Here is a 26,293-nt window from a genome sequence, read left to right as displayed (position 1 = left end):
CCTATGATGTTGCTTAGCCTGCTGTGTTCATCTAGCTCTACACATCATTCTTTATCTCATCTTGATTTTGGAACTGAAGCTTGTGCATAGTTGTGTCCAATCCAATTAGATTACCAATACAGACCGATGATTGGTTGGCTCTTTCTGAATTCTATAATTACTTATAATCTGTACTTTGTTTCCTCTTTAGATTCACCATTTTTACTTAAAATTCCAAAATAAAAACTTTGGACATAAAAGATTGTTTTAAGTCCGACTCTTCAACTGCAGGAAACAAAACATTTTGACTGTACCAACACTATTGATTAAAATACACATTCACCTTGATATTTTTTCCAAGCCTGCCAGCTTCCATGCTGGATATCAAACACGGGCCAAACTATGTTATTCTCTCTAACCTGAAACACTATTTTAGCTTTTCTGGCATCATAGTTTAACTCAGTTGTTTCAAAATCATCCGATTCTCATCCATTTGTCTCAGCTTGGTTCTCAGCAGCCAAGAGCAACCATGGTACTGTAGGTACAGAATGTAATGCGGTTTAAATATTCTAGACAGAAATCCTAATTTATTGATACCTGTGATCTGAAGAAACAAAACATAAGGCATAAACATAATAAAACATTCTTTGGTAATAATCATGAAATGAACAATGTGCTGCGAAAAAATGAAAAGCTTCTGTTGTTTGCCAAGGCTTTGTGACAGAAATACGTTGCACCAGTGGCAATGATGGGAGCACACTGACAAATTCCAAAGCTGGTACAAACGCTCGTTTAAGTACACCTTTTCTGTGGTGCATTATTGCTCTTATGTTAATACTTCATCTCAGAAATTGCATTTTGATGCAAAAATATTCATTTTTTCAAAATAGCACCACATTTAAATCAAAACTTCTATGCTGGGCTGAAAAACTGCTGCACTGACGAAGACAGTGCCTTTCAAAATTAAATTGTCAGCTGAAGCCACAACCATTCACTCAGATTCAGAGATGCCCTAATTAGATTAGGGCCCTTCAGTCTAAATCATCCATACTGATCAGATATCCTAAATTAATCTAGACCCATATCCATCTAAACTCTTCCAATACACATACGCATCCAGATGTCTTTTAAATGTTGTAATTACACCAGCCTCCAACTCCTCCTCTGGCAGCTCATTCCATACATGCACCACGCTCTGTTTAAAAAGTTGTCTCTTAATTCTCTTAAATCTTGCCCTCTCACCTTAAACCCATACCCTCTAGTTTTGAACTTCCTTACCTTAGGAAAATCAGCTGAATTATTTACCCTATTCATGCCCCTCATGAATTTATAAACACCTCAAGTTCGCCCAGAGAAAGTAGCTCCAGCCTATTTGGCCTCTCTGTATAGCTCAAACCCTCCAACCCTAGCAACATCCTTTTAAGTCTTTTCTGAACTCTTCCAAGTTTCACACCTTTCCTGTAGGAGGGAGACCAGAACTGAACACAGCATTCTAAAAGTGGCCTAACCAATGTCCTGTACAGCCACAACATAACCACCCAACTCCTATACTCAATGCACTAACCAATAAAAGCAAACGTATCAAACGCCTTCTTCACCATGGTGTCTAGCTGCAACTCCACTTTCAAGCAACTATGAACCTGTACCCCAAGATCTCTGTTCGACAAAATTCCCCAGGGCCTCACCATTAAGTGTAGAAGTCCTGACCAGATTTGTCTTACCAAAATGCAACACCTCACATTTAACTAAATTAAACTTCATCTGCCACTCCTTCGCCCATTGGCCCATCTGATCAAGGTCCCATTGTACTGAGACAACCTCCTTCACTGTCCACAATACCACCAATTTTGATGTCATCTACGAATTGTCTAACCTCCCGCCTATGTTCACATCAAATCATTTAGACAAATGACAAAAAGCAAAAGACCTATCAGCAATTCTTGCAGCACACCGTTGGTCCGAGGCCTCTAATCTGGAAAACAACCGTCCACCACCACCACCCTTTGTCTGCTACCTTCAAGCCAACTTAGTATCCAATAGCTAGCTCTCTCTGTATTCCCTGTGATCTAACCTTGCTAATCAGTTTACCAATGAGGAACCTTGTCCAATGCCTTGCTGAAGGCCGTACAAGACAACATCCACTGTTTTGCCATCAGTCTTTTCTGTCACTTCTGCAAAAAAAACTCAATCAAGTTAGCAAGACAATTTCACACACACAAAGCAATCTTGATTATCCCTAATCAGGCATGGCCTTTCCAAATACATGTAAATCCTGTCCCTTAAAATCCCTGCAACAACTTACCCACCAGGGACATCATGCTCACTGGTCTATAGTGCCCTGGTTTTTCCTTACCACCTTTCTTAAATAATGGCACCACATTAGCCAAAAGGGCAAAGGAGTGGCAGATGGAATTTAATTTAGTTAAATGTGAGGAGTTGCATTTTGGTCAGCAAATCTGGACAGGACTTCTACACTTAGTGGTGAGGCCCTGGGGAACATTGTTCAACAGAGATCTTGGGTACAGGTTCATAGTTGCTTGGAAGTGGAGTTGCAGGTAGACAGCATGGTGAAGGAGGCATTTGATAATGTTTGCTTTTATTGGTCAGTGCATTGAGTATAGGAGTTGGGTGGTTACGTTGTGGCTGTACAGGACACTGGTTAGGCCATTTTTTCCCTCGCAGTCTTCTAGCACTTTACCTATGTCTACCGGTTTTACAAATATCTCAGCAAGGGGACCAGCAATCATTTCCCTAGATTCCCCAAGAGTTCCCGGGCACACCTGATCATGTCCCAAGGATTTATCCACCTTGAAACGTTTTAAGATGTTCAGCACCTCCTCCTCGATAATTTGGGCAATTTTCCAAGACATCTACTTCCCCAAGGTCTCTAGCTTCTTACATCCTTCTCCAAAGTAAATACTAATGCAAAATATTCATTTACTAACTCAGACCAATCTCCTGTGGTTCCGTATATACATGGCTACATTGATCTTTAAGGAGCCCTATTGTCTCCCTAGTTACTCTTTGTTCTTAATGTATTTATAGAATCTCTTTGGATTCTCTTTAACCCTATTTGCCAAAGCTATCTCATGCCTCTTTTTGCCCTCCTGATTTTCCTGAAAAAAACTAGAGCCTCCTGCTCTTACCCTCTTCTAGGGATTCACTCTATCCCAGCTTACCTATGCTTCCTCCTTGGTCTTGATCACAGCCTCAATTTTTTTCATCATCCAGCATCCCCTACACCTACCAGCCTTTCCCTGTACTGTAAGGGAAACATACTGCCTCTGGGCTCATCATGTCTTTTGTGAAGGCCTCCCACTATCCAGCCTTCCTATTTTTAACCTGTGAACAGCCACCCTCCAATCAACTTTTGAACGCTCTTGTATTCATAGACGCAAGCGTTCTTAATGAACTGTTGTTGCAAATGCTTCAGGTCTTTTGCACTGATATGCTTGGCTAACCCATTACTGAAGATGGGGATATTTGTGCAGCCTTCTCCTTCACTCAGTTGTTTTATTATCCACCACCATACATGTGGCAGGTAGCAGGGCTACCTAGAAGTTAACTTTGATCCATTGGTTATGGAGTTATTTGTCTTGGTCTACCACTTGCTGTTTGCCACAATCTTGGTTCTGTTTTGTAGCTTGAATAGGTTGACAGCATTTTCAGGTTTTCCTATTGCTGTTTCAGGCATGCCTCCTCCAGTCTTTAACAAATATCACTACCAAATCATGAGGAATCCAGACTAGTAGACAGAGTAATCCATTCCCATCTGTCGATTGTTCAGAGCCAGAGAACACTAGCTAAAGGTTATCTGCACTCCCTTGTCTTGTTACTTCTTCCAAGGTGCATCACCTCACACTTTCCAGTGTTAAATTCCATCTGCCAACTCAGATTTGCCCATCTGACCAATCTGTGCATTTCTTCCTACTACAAAGGACGTTCTTCCTTGCCACCTAGCCAAACTTTGTAACATCTGCAAATCATTACTCCCATGTTCTCATCTATATCATTTTTATATACCACAATTAATAACAACCGAGCACTGATCCCTATAGTACACCGAACACCAGCCTCCAGTCACACTCGAATCACTTCAAACAGCCGTCTGTCTCCTATCAGATAATTTCGGATCCAAGTTGCTAAGGTACCCTGGATCCCACCTACTTTTACCTTCTTTAATCAGTTTCCAATGTGGGACCTTTGACAGGCATTGCTGAAATCCAGAAAAACAACATCAACTGCACTATCCTCATCTAGATATCTTGTCACCTCCTCAAAGAAATTGGAATTTCTTATGCATGACTTTCATTTAACAAAGCCAGGCTGACTATCCCTGATCAAATTTTGCCTCTAAGTGGAGATCAATACTCCACCTCAGAATTTTCTCCAATAGTTTCCCCATTACTAAGGAGAGATTCACTTCTTTGTCATTCCCTGGTTTATCTCTATCATACTTATTGAAAAATTGGAATTATATTGAGTCCTCTGGCACCTCCCCTGTGGCTAGAGTGGATTTTACAAAAGTGTCAGAGCTCTTGTAATTTTCTCCCTTGTTTCCACAACAGCTTTGCTTAAAATTCATCCAGACCTAGGGATTGTCCACTTTTAAGCCTACCTATAATTCCAATATTTCCTCACTCCATGAATGCATTGGAGAAAGTGCAAAAGAGGTTTACAAAAATAGGTTTCAAGGAAGGAAAATTTCAGGTATGAGGATAGATTGAAGTAGTTGGGGCTGTACTCCTTGGCCAGGAGGAGGCCATGAAGAGATTTGAAAGAGGTTTCAAATCATAAAAGACCTGGATGGAATAGATAGGGAGAAGCTATTCCTACTTGATAAAGTAAAAAAGAATGACAGGACATAGATGTAAAGTGAGGTTTAAATGAAGCAAGATAACAAAGTGTGGAGCTGGATGAACACAGCGGGCCAAGCAGGATCTCAGGAGCACAAAAGCTGACGTTTCGGGCCTAGACCCTTCAGAGAGGTCTGCAGTTCCCATTATCACTTTAAAAGAAGCAATTTCTTTTTCCATTTAGTGTGCAGTTAGGCTATGGTATGTACTGCCTGGGAATGAGGAGACATGTTCACTGAGGGATTGGATACTTATTCAAGAGAACATTGGATGTTTATTTGGGTAGAAATGCTGTGCAGGAATATGTTAAAAAAAGCAAGACATTGCCAATAGGAATCAGTACTGGGGCGTTCTGAATGGGTTGAATGGCCTCCTTCTGTGCTGTAGCAACCATGTATAGGGATTGTTGGATTAAGATGTGTAATGCACTGCTCAACAGCATGGTGAAAACAGACTTCTGCATGACTTTCCAAAAGGATATTGGACAATTAAGAGAAAAAAAATTCACATAACTAAGGAGAATAGATGCACAAGAGGAAGGAGCAAAGCTGCTCTTGCCGAAAGTGGGTCAGGATACATACAGTAAAAGGACCTCCCCTGTGCTCTAACAATTTAATGTTTCTATTTTATGACCTCAGTGAGATCAGCTATGATCTTGCTGAATGGTGAAGTAGGTTAAAAGGGACAAATGGTCAACTCATGCTATATTTGTGCACCGATACTTAATTTTTCGTTTTCAACCAACATCATTAAACTATATATTTGGGCAATGTTATAACAGGACATTGCTGCATTCTTGTTGTCTGATACATTTACATTTACTACATTGCAACCGTTACTTCAAGATTATTAATTGACTTTTCTCAAGTCTTCAAAGTCATGCAAGATCAACTCTGCATTCAACTCTCACCATTAGAGTATCATACTGATCATGGAACATAGGATATAGAATAGAGCCCATCAAGTCTGCACCACTAAAAATAAAGTACTACCCATACAAGTCTTGCAAAGCCTTGAATATTATGACACTTTAGGCATCATGTTTACCAATTCATATGAGAATGCATAATTTTATAAAAGGGATTTGTGGAAAGATTTTCTGTTCACACAGAGTATTGTCAGAATCTGGAATGTAATGCCTGGGAGGACAGTCAAAGCCGAAAACCTCACAATCTTCGAGAAGAATTTGGATGAGCACTTGAAATGTCAAAACAATTAAGGCTGCAGGTGAAGTGGGGCTAAATGGGACTAGCATAAATAGATGGTGTGGACCTGATGGGCCAAAGTGCCTCCTAGGTGTTGTACAACCATAGAGCAATACATTTTACCATTGCCGTAAAATGTAAATTTTATGAGTGGACCCACAGATTACTGTTTCTACCAAGGTTAATGTCTACGCCAAGTGGAGGCAGCAGTCTCCAATCATTATTACGGCAACGATCAGGAAATGGATAGATTAGGTTTAAAACTCAAGATCTGTGGTAAGAAAGATCAACTTTATTATTGACAGATCTATTGCCATGGCCAAAATTAAACCATCAAGTGCTCCTTCTGCATTCCAAGAAGGAAAATCTCAAACTAAACTAAGTGAATGTTAACCATCAAGAGCCAACTTTCACAGCAAAAGCCGACACCTATAACTATTGCAAGTCACCGGGTATCACTTCTCGATGAGCAAATTAAAAATTGTACTGCAAAATGACAGAAGCTCTCATACAAGTTTATGCATTCAAGACAATGTTTGTATCTCTAATCACACTTAGATGTTCCAACAGTGATTTTGAAGTGACAAATGCAAGTACATCCTATATGCGCCCGAGTCATGGCAAAAGTGGAACATGATTCATATTTTACCTTGATGATTAACAAGCACCTCATTCTACCTATGACAAATAAACTTTACAACAGACATTTCAGCACCTGGGTACCGTATGCATATTCTTCTGCATAGGCTGAAGAGCTGTATCGGAAAGAAAGTACTGCTTCTACTACACCAACCTTCTTGCACAGTGACCTTAAACAACAAGTTGACCTAAAATTTCGAAGACCATTTTTTTGAATCAGGTATCAGAACATGATAGTACTGGGTTATGTTATTGGAAGTGTGACCCAAGAAATGCCAATTCAAATCCCACTTTGGCATTTTAAAGATAGTAAAAATTGACAAAAAAAGCCAGTATCAGTGAGATATTCATAAAACAATCAGACCGTTGCAAAACCCACATAATTCACCAATACCTTTTGATTTTTTTCATTTTTTTTTATGGGAACGTCAATTTCACAGGCAGTGAAGGTATTCGAGAATCACTGCCTCTGTTGGCCATAAAAAAAATCCGACTTAAACTGAAGCATTCCACAAGACATGCAACACAAGGTTTCCAGAATCTAAAAATGTGTACAACTAGAAAGCTAACACATCTTTTTGGCTTGGAACAGATACTCCAAACTTCTGACAGTGGAAAACAAAAAGCCATTTTTAAATTACCTCTCTAGTAACACGTGTCACTTGGGAAGGTCATTTAAAAATGGCTTTTCCTTTACAGGTTGTATCACAAATAACAAGTATAAAAATAAAATCTGTCAATCACGGGTGTTGACTCAGGGTCTACATTGAAAATGTTAATGTGTCTTTTCCTTTTTAGATTTACTGTATATTACTTAAGGTTACCTGTTTCATACCCAAGTACAGAAACATCAAACAACAAAAGCCCAAACTGTTATCCATATTTTAAATCAAGGTAAAGAATTAATTGAGGTTTCTGGAAAAAAAACACACAAACCCATATAATCTGGCTCCTCAGTTGAGCAGTGCATCACCAGCAGCTGATTATTTCTGTGCGTTCAGCAGATAAACCTCAGGCAACTCCTCAAATATAAACCTCACCTCTAGTGTACTTTCGCTCGAGTCATACATGGCATAGAGGAAGATAACTGTGAATGTGATTCCTCAAATACTGAAGCAGTCAACATGCAAATACAGCAAGACCTGCACAATATGTAGGCTTGGGCCGACAAATGACAAGTAGCATTTTTGCCGTACAAATGCAGGGTAACACCCACATCCAGTAAAAAAACCGCACACAATCTAACCATTGCCCCTTGACATTCAATGGCAATAGCACTGCTGATTCACCACATTCTACACAAGTCAGGAGTGTGATGGAATATTCCCTGCTTGCCTGGGTAAATGCAGCTCAAACAAACACTGTAGACATTTGATACCATCCGAGACAACACGTTACGCTTGACTTAATTTTCATTTGTGGATGCAGCTCCAGTCACTCCAACATTACTGAATTCCATCTGGAAGGACAAGAGCATCAGATACATGAGAATACCACCATCTGCAATTTTCTCTCCAAGCCATTCAACATCCTGACTTGGAAATATAATGTCATTCCTTCACTGTTGGTGCATCAAAATCCTCCCCAATTGTGGATATGCCAATAGCAATTAATTTCTCTGGAAATCACCAAGCAAAAGTCTTGACTTCTAGCTCTCCATATTTTTTCTGTTACACTGAAGCCTCACCACGCACTCCCCCACCCTAAAAATAGTGCTTTCTTCAGTTTAATTGTAAACTGGAAATCTTCTAGTTGTGATAATAAACATGTTGAAAATATTAACCTCATGTTTTTCAGGTGCTGCTGAGTGTTCTGATTATGTACACTGCTTTTCTCCTCTTAATTTTTGGTTGCATCATGCAACATAACTTGATTATTTGTCCAGATGATAGCTGTTTATAAGATCAAACTCTGCTCTGCCACTTTCACAATTTCAGCAACAAAAGGCCAGGAGCTAGAAGGCATCTCCATAGAGAGAATGGAAATTTAAGTTTGAAGGCGTATCCAGTAGAGACTGTAGCCATGCAAAGTGGCACCACTAACTTCTCAAAGACAACTGCAGATGGGATATTAAATCCCAGCCAGCGACATCCACATCCTATAATAGTGAATAAAAAAGAACCGTCTGTAGTAGAATTCCTTCAATTCATAGTGTGACAGTCTAACTTCAAGGAATCTGCCAATTAAATTCATTTGAATAAGTGTTGGAACTGGATCTAGATTGCATGCAATGATGTTTTCAACTTGGGGGAAATATCAGATTCTCACCACATTTGAAGCATGATCACAAGACAAACAATCTTGCACACTTTCTCACTTACTTCAGAATCAACCAATGGATATGCCCTCAACTTCCCACCAAAGTGGCTGAACATCTACATTGCTGTACCGTACAAAGTTCAAAGCCATTAACATGGAGCTAGACTGTCTAGAAAATCCCAGGCATAAATCAACTTCGAGGAATATGTATGGTACATCTTCTGACCCATCACTATTCCTCATGCAGATAGCCTCAAGGCCCACCACTTCTTCCTGTCCCGCAGGCCCGACCAATCCCCCTACGCCGACACCCTCATCTGCCTAGCCAAACTCGTCCTCACCCTCAACAACTTCTCTTTCGATTCCTCCCACTTCCTACAGACAGAAGGGGTGGGCATGGGTACCCGCATGGGGCCAAGCTATGCCTGCCTCTTTGTAGGTTATGTGGAACAGTCCCTGTTCCACACCTACACAGGCCCCAAACCCCACCTCTTCCTCCGTTACATTGATGACTGTATCGGCGCCGCCTCTTGCTCCCCAGAGGAGCTCGAACAGTTCATCCACTTCAACACCTTCTACCCCAACCTCAAGTTCACCTGGGCCATCTCGAAAACATCCCCCACCTTCCTGGACCTCTCAGTCTCCATCTCAGGTAACCAGCTAGAAACTGATGTCCATGGTACCGAGTTTTGAGAAAATGTCCATTTCAAGCCCACTGACTCCCACAGCTACCTAGAATACACCTCCTCCCATCCACCCTCCTGCAACAATTCCATCCCCTATTGCCAATTCCTCCGCCTCCGCCGCATCTGCTCCCACGATGAGGCATTCCACTCCTGCACATCCCAGATGTTCACATTCTTCCAGGACCGCAACATTCGCCCCCACAATGGACAAGAACGCCCTTGACCACGTCTCCCGCAACACATCCCTCACACCATGCCCCTGCCACAACCGCCCCCAGAGGATCCCCCTCGTTCTCACATACCACCCCACCAACCTCTGGATACAACGCATCATCCTCCGACACTTCTGCCATCTACAATCCAGCCCCACCACCCAAGATATTTTTCCATCCCCACCCTTGTCTGCATTCCAGAGAGACCACTCTGTGACTCCCTTGTTCGCTCCACACTCCCCTTCAACCCCACCACACCCGGCACCTTCCCCCGCAACCGCAAGAAGTGCTACACTTGTCCCCACACCTCCTCCCTCACCCTTATCCCAGGCCCCAAGATGACTTTCCATATTAAGCAGAGGTTCACCTGCATATCTGCCAATGTGGTATACTGTATCCATTGTACCCGGTGTGGCTTCCTCTACATTAGGGAAACCAAGCGGAGGCTTGGGGACCGCTTTGCAGAACACCTCTGCTCGGTTCGCAACAAACAACTGCACGTCCCAGTCGCGAACCATTTCAACTCCCCCTCCCATTCTTTAGATGACATGTCCATCATGGGCCTCCTGCAGTGCCACAATGATGCCACCCGAACGTTGCAGGAACAGCAACTCATTCTGCTTGGGAACCCTGCAGCCCAATGGTATCAATGTGGACTTCACAAGCTTCAAAATTTCCCCTCCCCCCCACTGCATCACAAAACCAGCCCAGCTCATCCCCTCCACCCACTGCATCCCAAAACCAGCCCAGCCTGTCTCTGCCTCCCTAACCTGTTCTTCCTCTCACCCATCCCTTCCTCCCACCTCAAGCCACACCTCCATTTCCTACCTACTAACCTCATCCCACCTCCTTGACTTGTCCATCTTTCCCCGGACTGACCTATCCCCTCCCCACCTTCGGCGCGGCTCCCCCCTCTCCCTATTTATTCCAGAACCCTCTCCCCATCCCCCTCTCTGATGAAGGGTCTAGGCCCGAAACGTCAGCTTTTGTGAGCCTGAGATGCTGCTTGGCCTGCTGTGTTCATCCAGCCTCACACTTTGTTAGAGATAATGGGAACTGCAGATGCTGGAGATTCCAAGATAATAAAATGTGAGGCTGGATGAACACAGCAGGCCAAGCAGCATCTCAGGAGCACAAAAGCTGACGTTTCGGGCCTAGACCCTTCATCAGAGAGGGGGATGGGGGGAGGGAACTGGAATAAATAGGGAGAGAGGGGGAGGCGGACCGAAGATGGAGAGTAAAGAAGATAGGTGGAGAGGGTGTAGGTGGGGAGGTAGGGAGGGGATAGGTCAGTCCAGGGAAGACGGACAGGTCAAGGAGGTGGGATGAGGTTAGTAGGTAGTTGGGGGTGCGGCTTGGGGTGGGAGGAAGGGATGGGTGAGAGGAAGAACCGGTTAGGGAGGCAGAGACAGGTTGGACTGGTTTTGGGATGCAGTGGGTGGGGGGGAAGAGCTGGGCTGGTTGTTATCTTGGATTCTCCAGCATCTGCAGTTCCCATTATCTCTGATACGATCTCAATCCTTATCCCTTTTGTCTTCAAGGAGGACTTTTGGCCATGTGTTTTTCCATTGTTAACTTGTGTGGAATTTCCGTTTGTCTTTTGGGTTATTCAGAGGAGTAAACATTTCATATTGCAAATTAAGTATGCTGACCAGCTTGCTTCATCATTAAAGAAGCTTGGTTTTACAATAAAATCAATAATTTTGCATTCATTGAAAGAAAACTGGCTGATATCTTTTTACTTTGCCATCTAATATAGAGAAAGCATACAATCCACCATCTTGGGAGCTAGGTAAAACATTGAAATTTATGTCATGACCCGCAGAATATAATGAAACTGGTGAAAGACAATGCATTCCTTCCATCTTGGCTACTGCAGCTTCTCCCTTTGTTTTCTGCTTGCAGTTTTGACAGTGCCATCAGTATCTGCTACTTCCAAGTTTTCCTAGTGTTACAAGAACTCTTGTACAGTTAAGCATGATGGTGAAACTGCACAAGTCAAAAAACTCTGACTTATTTGGCCTTCGAACAGTAGAAGAGCTAAATAAGAATGAAAACGTCTTAATGACTCTCAGACTCAGCCAAAAATGACTGAATTACTCTGTTTCAAACTCTTCAATCATTTTGCCAACCTTCACCAAATTTTTCCTAAACTTCAAAATCCACAGCTTGACTTAATAGGACTTACCAAGACAGTGATCGTTGCCAAATTAAATGGAGTCCATCACAATGAAAGGTTCACTCTTTCCTTCGTACCAGTACAAATACTCCGTAATTCAAAACTCTTCTTCCTTAACCACTTTTGAGCCAGTGTTTAACCCTATGTCAACTGACATGTGACCAAGGTAACAATCCGGAAGTGATCTCCTTTGATGTTTTACATTTTAAACTGGACCGCAAGGCTTCAAACTTTGTTCACAGATTATAATTCTGAGTTCCATGTGAACAACTACTAAATCCTCTCCCTGAAATAAACACCTCCTCCCAGGACATATTCTTAATCCTGGCATCAAGATACAATATAACCTTTGGAGCACTCATTCATGTTTGCAGAGAGTAGTGGTTTTATCCCCTGCAGTCTTCCTCCACACTCATACATGTGGTAAGCACCTTACTATTGTTGGTCAGAAATAACTGCTCAATCTCAATATGTGTCTGACTTGCAATCACACTATGCTGGCTCTGACCATTCATGAACTTCAAATGTCTACTGAGCCTCAACAGTGTGACTGTTTCCTCAAACAATATTGCCATTAATACTCTTTAACATTGGCTATTCTGACTCCAGGTCAGCAACTCTGAGGCAGAGATAACCAAGCCACAATCATTTGCTCATGATATCATCTTCCAGGAGGACAATACATTCCATAAACATGTACATATCATAGTCTTTATCTCAAGTCATAAAATTCAATTCCAGTTAGTGTGCACCATCGTTGCAGAAACCCTCTTTCTGCTCAAACATGAAACCAACACCAGTTTTCTGCTTGCTTAGGTTCGTATATTGAACAAATACAATATCACATTCTTGCAGTCGTCTAGCCAACAGTATGTTATTCTTACAAGCAGCATTACCAGAACAAATTAACACATTTTCCCAAAAGCTCTCTGTGGAACAATGCTATGCACAAAAGCATAAGACATTTTACAACACTATAAAGCCTGTCAAGTTATTGGAGGCATTGAGGATATGGCAAGTTTTATATTTAGAGAAAGATCTTCATTCTCTCTGCATACTGGACAATTTGCAAAAATGTGTTTACAGAAATATTTTGCCATTGTTTATTTGTAATGATTAGTTAGAAACCAGAAAAAAATACAGATCTGATTAGAATAGAAGAAGAAACATTCAGCTACAAAAAGCAGAGTTAAAAGCATGCATCAAATAACAGTGACAATAGTTACTTCATTACTATAATCTTAAGTTTGGAAAATGCTCTTTTTTAAAATCAACTGTATCAGGTATTCTTTAGCTGTTTGAATATAGGTCTTTGGTCAATCAACAAAACACTTAAAAATAGAATTCTGGTTCAATCAACCAAGGACAGGTGGAATGCAAATTCCTCTGTCTGCAAGCATTCCATACAAAATCAATTTGCTTATCTTAAATCACCTGTGCATGGGTATCAATGTGGAAAACAAATTTAACAATTCGATTCAAAGACAATCTCACTCAGAGGGTTCAAACATACATAGAGATGGAAATGGAAATATCTTACGTAGATGCAGCAAGGGGTGGGGGGTTCTCTTTGGATTGATAAAACAACAACACAGCGTAGATTTTCAAACTTGGTCCAAGTTGTAACTTCAGAACACTAAAAATTCACTTAAGATTAGTCAATGAGTCATACTTTGGCTGAGATTTGTAGTCATTCTCTCATTATCTTACACAAATCACTTATTAACATTATTTATGCTGCTGTATATTAATAAAATCTGTTTCCTGTTATGACAGCACTGCTTCCTTTTGATTGCCTAATTATATTCAGTACAAGGAGCACCCTTTCCTCATGGGCATTTAATATGTGCAACAGGGCTCATGTACAGAAGTCTGAAAGTTACTGAGTCACAGTAGAGAACCCAGTATCAAAACTGAGCATTTGATCTAGTTTGAGCAATGATAATAGTTAAATTTATTTCTTCAGAAATTAAAAAGCTACCACATTCAGAAGCCAGGTTCCAGCATAACTAGACAGCCTTAGCCTCCAATCAGACAGCTTGTGGATGGATCCAAGTTTCAAAATGGAAATATAAAATCAAAATAATTGTGTGTTATTTGTCTAAATAGGTGCAGGAGAGGTAATTTTTTTTTGCTTTTGCCTCCAGTGCCATCTCCAAAGGCCACATATCAACCACTCTACTCATGAAGTATTACCTAATATTGGTGCCTAAACCTCTGTTTTATCGGCTTGTGTCAAAATGCTTTTGAGTTGTACTAGTGGTTTGAATTTGAAACTGTGCACAGGATTAAGCTTTTCCATTCCACTCAAATTACAAATCTCTGTGATGTACCACTTACTTACACCTTTCAAGAATTATACTTTTCTAATCTTATCCTCTACTCTGCCCTTTTGATAAGCACTGTAATTCTTTGTGTCATGTTCAACTTTTGAAATATTTCATTATGCCAGAACTTAATTTAGCACGAGACCAAGGCACATTACGACTTCAAATTTATGGGATAACTGTGTTCTGTATGTATCTTTTTCATGGTATGAGTGTATCTTTGGCTAGCCGGCATTTGTTCTTCAGCCTTAGTTATGATTGAGATAATGGTGGTCTTCGATGGTCTGAACAATTGCACTTATCTGGTCTAAGTACATTCAGAGTACTGTTAGGAAGGGAATTTGGCCAGCGATAATGCAATAGAGTTCCAAGTCAGGGTGGTGCGTGACTTGGACAGTATCTAGTAGGTGGCAGTGTTCCCATGCATCTGTTATCCCTGTCCTTTTAAGCGTTCAGGGTTATGGTGTGATTGAAGACTGGTGCGTTTTTGCAAGAATAAAGATATCCTATCCAGCTCCTGTCAAAATCTTTATCCCATTGCCCCTGGTTTTTTCTCTCTCTCTCTCTCTCTCATTCACAATGAACACAAAAGGTTAATTCACAAGGTTGAATCATATGGGATTGTGTTAATTTATTAGCTCAGGTAAATCACTGGCTGATGGACAGAAGACAGAGTTGGGAAAAATGGATTTCTTTTCTAGATGGCAAGAAGTAACAAGTGGGGAGCCACAGGGTTCGGTCCTTGGACCTCAGCTTTTTACAATCTAGATTAGCAACTTGTACACAGAGACAGAAAGCTCTACAGGCAAATTTGCAGATGATACAAAAATAGGTGGACAGTAAACAGCAATGAGGGAATAAGAACCTTACAATTGGATGTACTTTGGTTAAGAGAGTGGGCCAAAATACATCAGGTAGAGTTTAATGTAGCTAAGTGTGAGGTGATGCATTTGGGTCAGAAAAATGTGGAGGCGACCTACTATCTAAATAGGGGCAGACTTCGGGCTACTCTGGTGCAAAGGGATCTGGGTGTTGTGGTTCATTTGTCAAGCTGGTTCATTAGTTTGCAGAAATTTCATTACTCTGCTGGGTAACAACAGTGCAGCCTCCAATAAATCACTGTTGTGGTTTCCCGCCTTTTTAAAATTCTGGGGTCCGTTGGAGTCGATTACCTCATTTCCGGTTTTTCTCTCCAGTGTTGTGTATTTGGAGTCTAATTATACATGTTTACTTATGGCTTTCTTGGAGGAGAACCAGGCCTCTTAAAATTCCAACGCTTGTCTCTATTCAGGTTATCCTAGGATCCTGATGCTGTCCCAATCAAACTAGTGGGTCGCCTTGTCTATGGGCATGGAGACGAGTGAGTCTTGCTTGTGTCTTTTTGTTGCTAGTTGGTGCCAACATTGAGTCACAGAAAACTAGCAAGTACAGCAGATCAATGAAAGCAAATGGAATGTTGGTTTTTATAGCCATACGCGTGGAATATTAAGGTAAGGAATTATTGTTGCAAATATACGAGGCATTGATGAGTCCATGCCTGGAGCAGTGTGTACAGTTTTGGTTCCCGAGTTTGAAGAAGGATGTTCACTGGATTGATCCCAGAGATGAAGGGCTTGTCATTTGACATGGGATTGAACAGTTTAGGCCTATACTGTCTGGAATTTAGAAGAATGATGGGAAATCAAATTGCGGTGTTCAAGATGTTAAAAGTTTAAATAAAATAGACGTGAAGCGGATATTCCCTGTTGGGGGCATTCTAGAATAAGAGATCATAGTCTTAGGATAAGTGGTAGCAAATTGATAGCAGAATTGAGGAGAAACTACTTCTCTCAAAAGGGCTGTGATGGATGCTGGGACAGTGAGTACATTTGAAGAGGAGTTGGACAGATTTTTGATTGGTAATGGATTAAAGGGTTATGGGGAAAAGACAGGAAAATGAGGGTGACGGTCATATCAGTCTTGATGGAATGGCAGAGCACAGTTGATGGGCCAAAGGGATAATTCTGCCCCTATTTCTTATGAACCATAGTGTCCTGCTGGACTTGAAGTCAATCTTCAAATTCCAGAACCTAGCCACAACATGTTTCCATCTACCTACATCTCAACCTCACAACCATCAGAATTCTCACAAAGGCTTAAATGCTCCTTCCTTTTTTCCTGACTACATGCCACCATAATTTTCAGTGTTAAAAAAAATTCTTGGATGCAATTTGTATTACATCGTGGAGGAAAAAGCACAATTTACCAGATGAGCTTCTCGCTCCTTAGAGCTTTGGCTCTAAACGTGAACTTTTTTTGTGATTCTTGTTCAATGAACAAGACTTGCATTTTAAATGAAGATGATTTGTCAGGACTTCAGTAATCCTTTGCTTTTGATGGAATATTATTTTCAATAACTTGCAGTTCAGACCCTTGACAAGGTCTTTAACCTATAGAATCCAATACTTTATTATAACTATTACTTTATGTTTCAAGTTACAAAATCCAGTTCAACTGCTAGTTTCATCTGTAAAACAACGATGAGTTTGAACCACCTCATTTACTGTTGTTGATTTCAGCATTTTCACTCGTGGTACACACTTCTGAAAAACCGTTTGAATTTCAAATGCAGGCTGCGGTTATATAGGACGAGGAGACAGAGACCACTAAATACAAAGTGCAGGTAGCAGCAGCCAAGTTGTTAAACAGCCTGCGACTCGCTATCTCGAGCATTCTGTGCACACAAGCAACAGCAGACATTTTAAAACTCTTTCCAGACCACAAGGAGTATCCACTGTATTAAAACATTAGAAAAGACTGTGTAATGCCATCAAGTATGAGATCAAACACAGTTTGACCCAAGGTAAAGCTGCAAGCTACATAATATCAAGGAGAAGTCATGTGAAATACTTGAGAGAGAGATCATAATGCTTCAATCTTCAGTAATCTGATAATTTCCAACTCTGTAGTTATGCTGCCACTTTCCAACTGACAAGAAATAGGTTCACATCAAAATCCACTCCACCTTCAGTGGAACAATTTACTGACTTACCAAATCTCTGAAGAAGGGCGCAAAAATTTCTGACGACAACCCAAAACATCAGCTTTCCTGCTCCTCTGATGCTGCTCGGCATGCTGTGTTCATCCAGCTCTACAGCTTGCTATCCCATTTAGATCTAAAGTATTATGCGCCAAACTATTTATTATCTATTCACAGATAAGCTTAAAGTAATCTGTTTTATGGGTTTCAACCAAACCACATGACAATTGTCTATAGATTACGGAGAAAACGATTGGATAAAGAAGTAGAACTCCATTGAGCTGAGGTGCTGGAAAATTACACAAGGTTGCTGATTTGAAATTTAAATTAGCATATTGGGAGTGAAAAAGCTGCAATATCAGAAATGCTCAGAGGACTGCTGATCGTCCTACTGGGATATCAAGACAAGACAATTGGCTACAAAATGGTATAGCATACGAAAGGAACTGCCTGAAGGTGTCTATGAGATGCTAAAATATAGCATCCCTAAATTTGGGAACAATGGAGAAGTCATGGACAAATTTGGCCTTGATAAAAAGATTACTTTGAAATATCTGAGCTCAGTCATGAGTCATCTCTCTGAACTAGTCTGGAACTTCCTTTTCAGAACGCAGTGGCAGCTGAGCCACCCACACTCCTGTTAAGTGAAAAAAAAGTTTACTGACATATTTCGAGCTTTAATGTGAAGGCAGTTGTAACTTGCTGTCTGTGACATTTACTATTTAATCCCATTTCACAACTTCGGATGAGCATGAACATTACATAATCTGCTGATAATGGTACACTAATTACTCATTCAAAACAGAACAATTTCTGTTCTCTACAAGTTTAATTTTTCCCCCATTGTATAGAAATTACTTGTCTTTTATGTAATTCACAAGCCTACGTCCAGGCCTTTTGTATTTGTGAGCCAATTACTGCAGTGCATGGTGTCTGATGAAATTAAAGATCACATAATCTCAGGATACAGTGCAAAGCTGTTAGTTAGTCCTTCTGCTTATTTAGAATTTACCAACAATGAGAAACAGCCAGAAGAAACACAAACTCAAATAAATATACTGCCCTCATTGAGCTAGATTGTTCAGGCTCCTGGACAATACAAAGCCTGTAGATCTTGTTTGGACAGTGTCGATCAGCAATTGTTTCGGCATATTAGCCTTAACTTATAAACATTTTGTTTTCAGAAATTCATCAAGTTTGGAACAAAGGGCACTATTGTATGCTTCAGGCACTTTGGTTCACTTTAGTCAAATAATAACATTCAGGCCTTCCTGTTTGAGTGCCTATTAACTTCCGCTGCATATCAATACAGAATTGAAAAATGAGCTTCCAAATGCTCTTGTAAAATGGCAAAATGTGTTTAAGATGGTTGGTAGCCATTTAAATAATTACAATTATCTGCAGATTACCAAGTACAGGAGCACTAAGGTCTCCTGATGCCATCATGATTCAGCACATGTTTGATCCAAAATAATTCGCACTCATGTTAGTTTTTATGATATCATGATTTATACTGAGTATCCAGCGACACTGTCACTTTGCCTTAAATTGGCTGCCTTATCAAAACATACGTTATCTAAACATGCAAACTTCTCTGCAAATATGAACATTAAACCTGCGAATCTGTCACACACAAACTAAAACCAAATAACTTTTATTCTTTTAACCAAAGGAGGATAGTCTACACTGATCACACTATTCTTCAAGTCTCCTGACACAAGAATCAGGAGAGCAGGGGTAATGTTCTAGCGTACATTAAAACATCTAAAAAGGATCATCACTACATTTTTCATAACTTGATTTGGTTCCAAGGAAAACACAACTTCTGTCTCTCAATCACACCATTTTGTTCACACACACGTGGGCAAACCAAGCTTCATATACAGAAAACAATTTGAACATAAAAACGGTTACTTATCATGGGTAATAAAATGTGAGGCTGGATGAACACAGCAGGCCCAGCAGCGTCTCAGGAGCACAAAAGCTGACGTTTCGGGCCTAGACCCTTCAGAGAGGGGGATGGGGTGAGGGTTCTGGAATAAATAAGGAGAGAGGGGGAGGCGGACCGAAGATGGAGAGAAAAGAAGATAGGTGGAGAGGAGAGTATAGGTGGGGAGGTAGGGAGGGGATAGGTCAGTCCAGGGAAGACAGGCAGGTCAAGGAGGTGGGATGAGGTTAGTAGGTAGGAGATGGAGGTGCGGCTTGAGGTGGGAGGAAGGGATGGGTGAGAGGAAGAACAGGTTAGGGAGGCAGAGACAGGTTGGACTGGTTTTGGGATGCAGTGGGTGGAGGGGAAGAGCTGGGCTGGTTGTGTGGTGCGGTAGGGGGAGGGGACGAACTGGGCTGGTTTTGGGATGCGGTGGGGGAAGGGGAGATTATGAAGCTGGTGAAGTCCACATTGATACCATTGGGCTGCAGGGTCTACTTATCATGGGCTCAATTTAGATATTTCACTGGAATTTGCTGTTGGGCTGGACAACGCAGATGATTATTGTTGTCAAACTGTGTTTCATACACCCATTTATTTTTGATTTGGATGTGACTTGAACCATTCTCAAAGTAGTGTAAATGTACCCACACCACATGGGCTGTAGCTTAAGACAACAGCTCATCATGTCTGCAAGGATGAAGAGGGATGGCAATAAGTGACGGCCTTGCCAGCAATGTTCACCTCCCAGGAAAAAGGATAAAAGAAACCCAATAAGTTCCAAGGTAAATATTAATTATTAAAAAGGAAATACCTTCAATACAAACTATTTTAGCAGCACTTTGAGCAGAAATGCTCAACAGGTTTGAGTTGTATTCAATTATTTACAGATAAAATTGAATTTTCTGAATGAATTTGTGGCTAATAGATTTTTTTTGTATTGTCCTTCAACTCAAAATTGCAATTCCTTCTGCTACTATATAATAGCTCTGCTTGTAAAAATTACATGTAGGTTTGTTGAGTTCAGATTTTTCAGTTATGTATTTGGTCTTGAACAGCATTAATCTGGAATAAATTGCACAATTTTTTTGACTAGTACTGCTAATTTCAATGGAAGGTGATGTTTGGAAGTAAACAAAGTTATTTTGCGGATGCTGTTCGCAGAAACTTAAAGCTTCATGAAACCTCAAACTGAGAGGGGCAAGAACAGCATGAGACCAAGAATAAAGCTTATAAGAATGTGTAAAGTCCATCCTGCATGGAAGAATGAAAATGGATCAGCAAAGTCCCATTGTACGATGCCATTCAACATGGCAGGAAAGGTGCATTGTAACTTGACTGATTTGCGTTGTTTGATTCTGAATATTCATTCTCGGCTAGGCTTTGTATCTGCCCGTAATATTTCATGATGTACTTGTCTATTTCAGAAAGGTACGATTCTAATGCATGCGAGGATTACATACAATGGGGATGCTGTCATTACCAAAACACTTTGGCTGAGGTTGAATTGGGTGAAGTTATTTTGGTAGTTTCAGACTTGGAAGAAAGGATTTTCACATTGAGACACAAATTAGAGTAGAGTAAGCATGGAGGAAAATAAAATAGATGCCTAATGAGGAAATAAATTGATTAACTGTCATTGAATGGAAACGCTCAAAAGATTCACAAATAAAAGAATTGAAAAATAGATAAGCATAATTTGTTACATGGAGAATCATTAAGATTGCCATAGTGCTTTTTTAATTCTTGTCTCGCCCCAAAACTGTATGCTGACAGGAAAATAAAATTGCAGATCTGTGCCTTTAAACTGCAGAAACATGGTGAGCTTGAGGTGTTCCATAATCAGTGAGCACTGCAAGAACTGAAGGACACAGTGGGTCATTTAAGTATTACTTTTAATTAATTTACTCAAATAAAACCATTTGGTGCCTGTTAAAATGAGTGTTTGTCCCTCCGTCTCCTCTCCCCATCCAAGTGAGAACAGGATGCAATCAGATGTGCAGCATACACAGGGCAGTCCCAAACTGTGTGCAATAACTTGTAGGCACCCAGCCACTGTTCTCCATATTAAAGGCTGTGGCTTTTAAAGACTGATGGCTCCCAATTACATTATATTTTGGTAGAAAATCCTAACAGGCCTGCTCTTAGTGGAAGAACAAGACATTATTCAACATCTGAATTATTGCAGTCATTATTCTGACACAAATGTTAATTTAGAAAGTTGATTATTCAATCTCTCCTCAGATTGCTCAAACCAGTGATAAAATGCAGACTGATAAAGGAAGTTGATGCGATTGCACGAATGGACAACTGGTGCTTGCAATCTGGCAGTGGCTATTGCTCTGCTTCACTGCACCCTGTACTTTGGGAGCAATTTTTACTGCATCATTAGATGTACATTCAGAATCCCTCATATGTAACGACTCTAACAAAAATACACATTCACAAGTATGCAAATAATCCAGCGTGAAAATAAAGAACAACTCCAACCTTTGTCTTGGCAGACCGGGCTGGTGAAAACAATGATAGACCAACCGCTTGCCCTAACTGGAATCTACAATCAAGCCAGTCAAGCAAGATCCTATGATTCACTGAGAAGTTACAGCACCGAAACAGGTCATTGTCAACATTTCCATACGGGTGTTTGTGCTTCACATTAGCCTCATTTAACCTCAACTGCCTGTTCTTCTATTCCTTTGTCCTTCATACACTCAGCTAAAGGCATCTACAATATTAACCAAAAATCCTTGCCAATTATAAGTGTCAAGACAGGGATTAGACAACTTGGCTCAAAATAATTGTTGTTGGGCTAGCTTAACAAAACAGAGCTCGGGAGCATTTGATTAAACAAACATTAAACAAAACTACTGGATATCAAATTAAAGCAGGAGTGTTACAAACAACATGTCAGTCAACAAGTGGAAAAATACACATTTCCCAAAACTTGGACACAAGGCAGAAAGCAGCTCTGATGAAATATCTCACCAAAAGTACTAAGCTAACTTTTCTTTTGAAGATACTGAAGGTAATAAAAAGTCATTCTAGTATTGTCTGATCAGGGACTTCACAAAAAGTCAACAATAATAAAAAAAGCTTGAAGGCAGATTTAGATCAAAACTTAAGTGCAACTTTGAAAGCTTTATTTTATTCCACTTCTGTAAAGAGCTTCAAAATTTATAGATTCAAACTCTATGATTCAAAGTCCATATTGAAACAAGACAGTTAAACAACTGAAAATAAAAATTGGATCTCTTCAAGTAACCACTTAAGTATTCAAAATACCACACAGTTGCAACATCCATGCCAAAACCAAATTCTACCTGACAAAAAAAATCATTGAAACAAACACAAAACCGTGTGTGAAACATTTGCTTCAGCAGTTTTTTTTTTAAACAACAGATTGGTTTACCGAAGGCCACAAATAAACATATGACATAGCTTTTCTGATGAAGGGTCTAGGCCCAAAATGTCAGCTTTTGTGCTCCTAAGATGCTGCTTGGTCTGCTGTGTTCATCCAGCTCTACACTTTTGTTATCTCAGATTCTCCAGCATCTGCAGTTCTCATTATCTTTGATATCACATGGTGCTGTGTGGCACACAGGCCAAACAAATTTCAGATTTTAATGCAAACAAACTTAATTTTCTGTTACCCATTATATCCTACTAAAAAGCTGTACATATAGTACTTCAACATCAAACCATGTCACAATTCCCCTGGGTTGTGACCTGCTTCCTCCTCTGAAAATAGTATAAATATTACTGTTCATACACAGAACTACATCACACACAAAATTAACTGATTGCTAATTATAAATATTTTGTTCTTCATCTCATAAAGGACATAAACCTACCTTACAGTCACAATAAATATTAGTGATGACAAATTAAACTTAGAAACAATCCTGTTATTGACAGTACAATCAAAAATTTAAACTGGACCTGAGAAGCACTTCTGTACTTTCTTTGAGGTTCAACTCTGACTCTAAAACCCAAACTGTTCTTTGTAAAGTATTTTAAAAAGTTTTTTTTCATAGGGTAGACACTTCAAAGTATAAAATGAGAAAAATGTTCAAAGCAAAAAAAATTTTTAAAAAAACACAAGAACATGTTGAATGTCAAGCTTTGACAGACTAATTTGAAGTATGCACTAGAATAATCACGGGCAACACCAAACTAAAACTGATACCTTCCATCGTCAAACCTTGGCTGTGGTGTTAAAATTAGTATATAAGGCAAATGCAGACAGAAATCACCCTCCAAACACCTTTCTCCTCCTCTATACGGTACACTGCAGGGTTCTCAATCAATCAACAGACATTCAATTGCTGTTGAGAATCCGACATCGCTCCCCGGCAACCACCAGCTGGATACCTAAATTTTACTACGCCTTGAAAAATGCAAAAAATATTGTAAGATTTATCTAATGATCAGTTACGATTCAAACTTCTGCAACACCCCCCCCCCCCCTTTCCTATTCTGTAAATTCTGTTGAGGAGTTGTTGATGTTGTTGGGAAGGCGGGGGGATCACTCTCAAACATCTAAACGTCAGCAGCTCGAAAGGCGCTCACCAGGCCAGGTCTTCATCACGACTTTTTTTAAAAGAAAACGGTCGCGAATGGAGAGAAGATTGCGGGGAGGAGTCGGGGGGAGTGAATTAAAATTAAAGAGGATAGACATTTTTTACACTTCCAAATATTGGCGAATAATTTCGGAAAAGAGCTTACCGAAGCTTTTCTGTAAGGTGCTGGCCGCCTCGCATTATTTCCACAAGGCCTTATTCAGATATTTCTGGGAGGATTTTAAGCCTCTTGTTTACAGAAACCCCCAAACGACGAAGCTTCGCTGCTCAGCCCGGGGTTGCTCAATGCATCGGACGGGGCAGCTCCACCTTCACGACACGGCCCGCATCTGCTTTGCGGCCTCCCTTCCTTTCCACGACACAGCCCGCATCTGCTTTGCGGCTTCCTTTCCTTTCCACGACACAGACCGCCCTTTACTTTCCGGCGCTTGACGGCTGCATCGCGCACGCTTTACGGCACCGGCTTTGTTTGCCGTTCCCAAAACGTCAATGGTACGAAAAGGAGCACGTTTGCCTCTAAGTTTGTCGCCTGTGGGATGGTGAAATCGGACCCGCCTGCACCGCTGGTTTATCGCCAGGGGTCTTCCGACTTCCCACAACACGATTTTAGGAAAATAGGGAAATTCCGGCGCATGCGTAATTTTTCCAGTTTCTACCATAACAAATGCCCTGCCTTTGTATAGCGCCTACTAATAATGCTCTTAAAAATCCTGGGTGTTTGGTGCGAACATAAACGATATAAAGATTACAAAGATAATAGGGACCGCCGATGCTGGAGAGTCTGAGATAACACGGTGTAAAGCTGGATGAACACAGGAGGTCAAAGCAGCAGGAAAGTTTGACGTTCGGGACCTCGATTATAAAGATTAAGCGGCCCAAGGAGATTTTGGTTGTTGATTCCGAAGAAAGATCACTGGACACGAAACGTAACGTTTCCTTTCGCTCCGCAGATGCTACCAGACCTGTTGAGTTTTTTCAACTTATGTTTTTTGGTTGTTGAGCATTGATTACAATTAAAGAAAGGTTGAGGAAGTCATTTTTAAATCGTTTCAACGTTTCGATTAAGTCATTGAAGTGTTTTTTTCCCTCATTCGTGACCATCCACGACACCACTAAATGTTGGAAATACTCAACATTTTTAAGAGGGCAAGCAAGGAGGCAACACAGAGAAATTTGACGCATCGTGTTTCTCAAATTATCTTCAGAATCGTTTAATTGAAAATGGTTTGTGAAACATTTATAGTTAAGAAGCCTGGTGCTCAAAGTGCCTTTCGTGCTTTCATTTAGTGATAATCTGCGTTCCCGCTCTAACTCCACAACACGCTATTCCCGCCGCAAAGCAGGCTACCACCGCGCTCCAGCAGCCATCCGGGTCCTTGGCCATCCGGGCATGTGGGGTGGGGGTGGGACAATGCCATCCGTGCTCCCGTCACGGTTGGAATCCCTGACGGATGAGGGCTGGGCTAGGTATCCGGGGCGGACTTCGGCTGAGTCTCCTTCCCGGGGGGGTGGTGGAGCTTGGTCATCCGGGCTCCTGTTGGGGGTGGAGCTACGCCGCTCGAGCTGCTGCTTGCTCCGTGAAGACGCCTGAAATGGCTGCCGCTCCTAGTCCGAATGAAGCTCGGCGCATCACAGACTTGCGTGTCGTAGATCTTAAATCCGAACTCAAGCGGCGGAATCTCGACATTAGTGGCGTTAAAACCGTTCTGATCGCCAGGTTAAAACAGGTGTGAGAAATCACCAAAGTCAAGGAGAGGGAAGGAAGTCGGCGCTGGGGTTTACCGCCGTCACCTTTAGGCCTCGGATGAAGCCTAACCCACTTTGCTCTGCGCAAATTTTAATGGCTGCTTCGGCGCTCACTGGGTTAAATGTCTTGCTGACCGGTGACAAATAAATCTTTGCGAATTAAATATTCACTGCATGGTAAAAGTGCTTGAGATCTTGATTAAAAGATCCTTTGCCTTTTGTTGGTTTTCAGTATGATTAAACGTGCGAAAAGACTGCTTTTTAATCCAATGAACGTTTAATTGACGCCTTTTAGTTGTTGATAGCTTTTACTTTTTTAAAGAAACACAACCAAAAGCTACCCACTTTCTGATTCTCATGATCTGTGAAGTTGAATGAATAAACACTTGAAGTGGTATGCTTTATTTCATAACTTTTGTTGAAAATTTATAACCTGGAGCCGTTAAATAAATTAATCTTCTTCTTTGACTACCAAATAGTATTTTGTTCATTCATTGGGGTGCTTTTTATTGGGTAAGCAAAGATAAATAAAATTCACGTTGGTTGGTTTCCAAGTCGGACATTTGCACTGGATTTGTTACATAGTTAACGCGCAGAATTTTATTTTGGGTGTTTTAAGAAAATCACAGGGTTGAAGCCCAATATTTACCTTTAAGACTAACCAGTTGCAGTGAAAACC

At 40.8% G+C, this 26,293-nt stretch overlaps 2 protein-coding genes across 4 annotated transcripts in view; one reads left to right on the top strand and one right to left on the bottom strand.

Annotated features, from left to right (window-relative positions):
• The window catches only part of rnf111 (ring finger protein 111), a 105,696-nt gene extending 81,479 nt beyond the window's left edge, over positions 1-24,217 (bottom strand). For both annotated transcript variants that reach the window (XM_048563102.2, XM_048563103.2), the window contains exon 1: positions 24,014-24,217. The gene's annotated coding sequence lies outside the window, so the exon portion shown is untranslated. The remainder of the gene's footprint in view (positions 1-24,013) is intronic.
• A 683-nt stretch (positions 24,218-24,900) lies between these two features.
• sltm (SAFB-like, transcription modulator) overlaps positions 24,901-26,293 on the top strand; it is a 53,815-nt gene continuing 52,422 nt past the window's right edge. Inside the window, exon 1 of one of the 2 annotated variants that reach the window (XM_059639300.1) lies at positions 24,901-25,092. In XM_059639300.1, coding sequence (XP_059495283.1) covers positions 25,090-25,092 — 3 coding nt within the window. In that variant the 5' untranslated portion in view covers positions 24,901-25,089. Of the gene's footprint in view, positions 25,093-25,291; positions 25,596-26,293 lie in introns of those variants that run through there. The other variant, XM_059639299.1, reaches the window with a different exon arrangement.

Source organism: Stegostoma tigrinum, chromosome 33 (assembly GCF_030684315.1).
Source record: "Stegostoma tigrinum isolate sSteTig4 chromosome 33, sSteTig4.hap1, whole genome shotgun sequence".
NCBI classification, from domain to species: Eukaryota; Metazoa; Chordata; class Chondrichthyes; order Orectolobiformes; family Stegostomatidae; genus Stegostoma; species Stegostoma tigrinum.
This window is presented reverse-complemented; position numbering and strand designations above follow the sequence as displayed.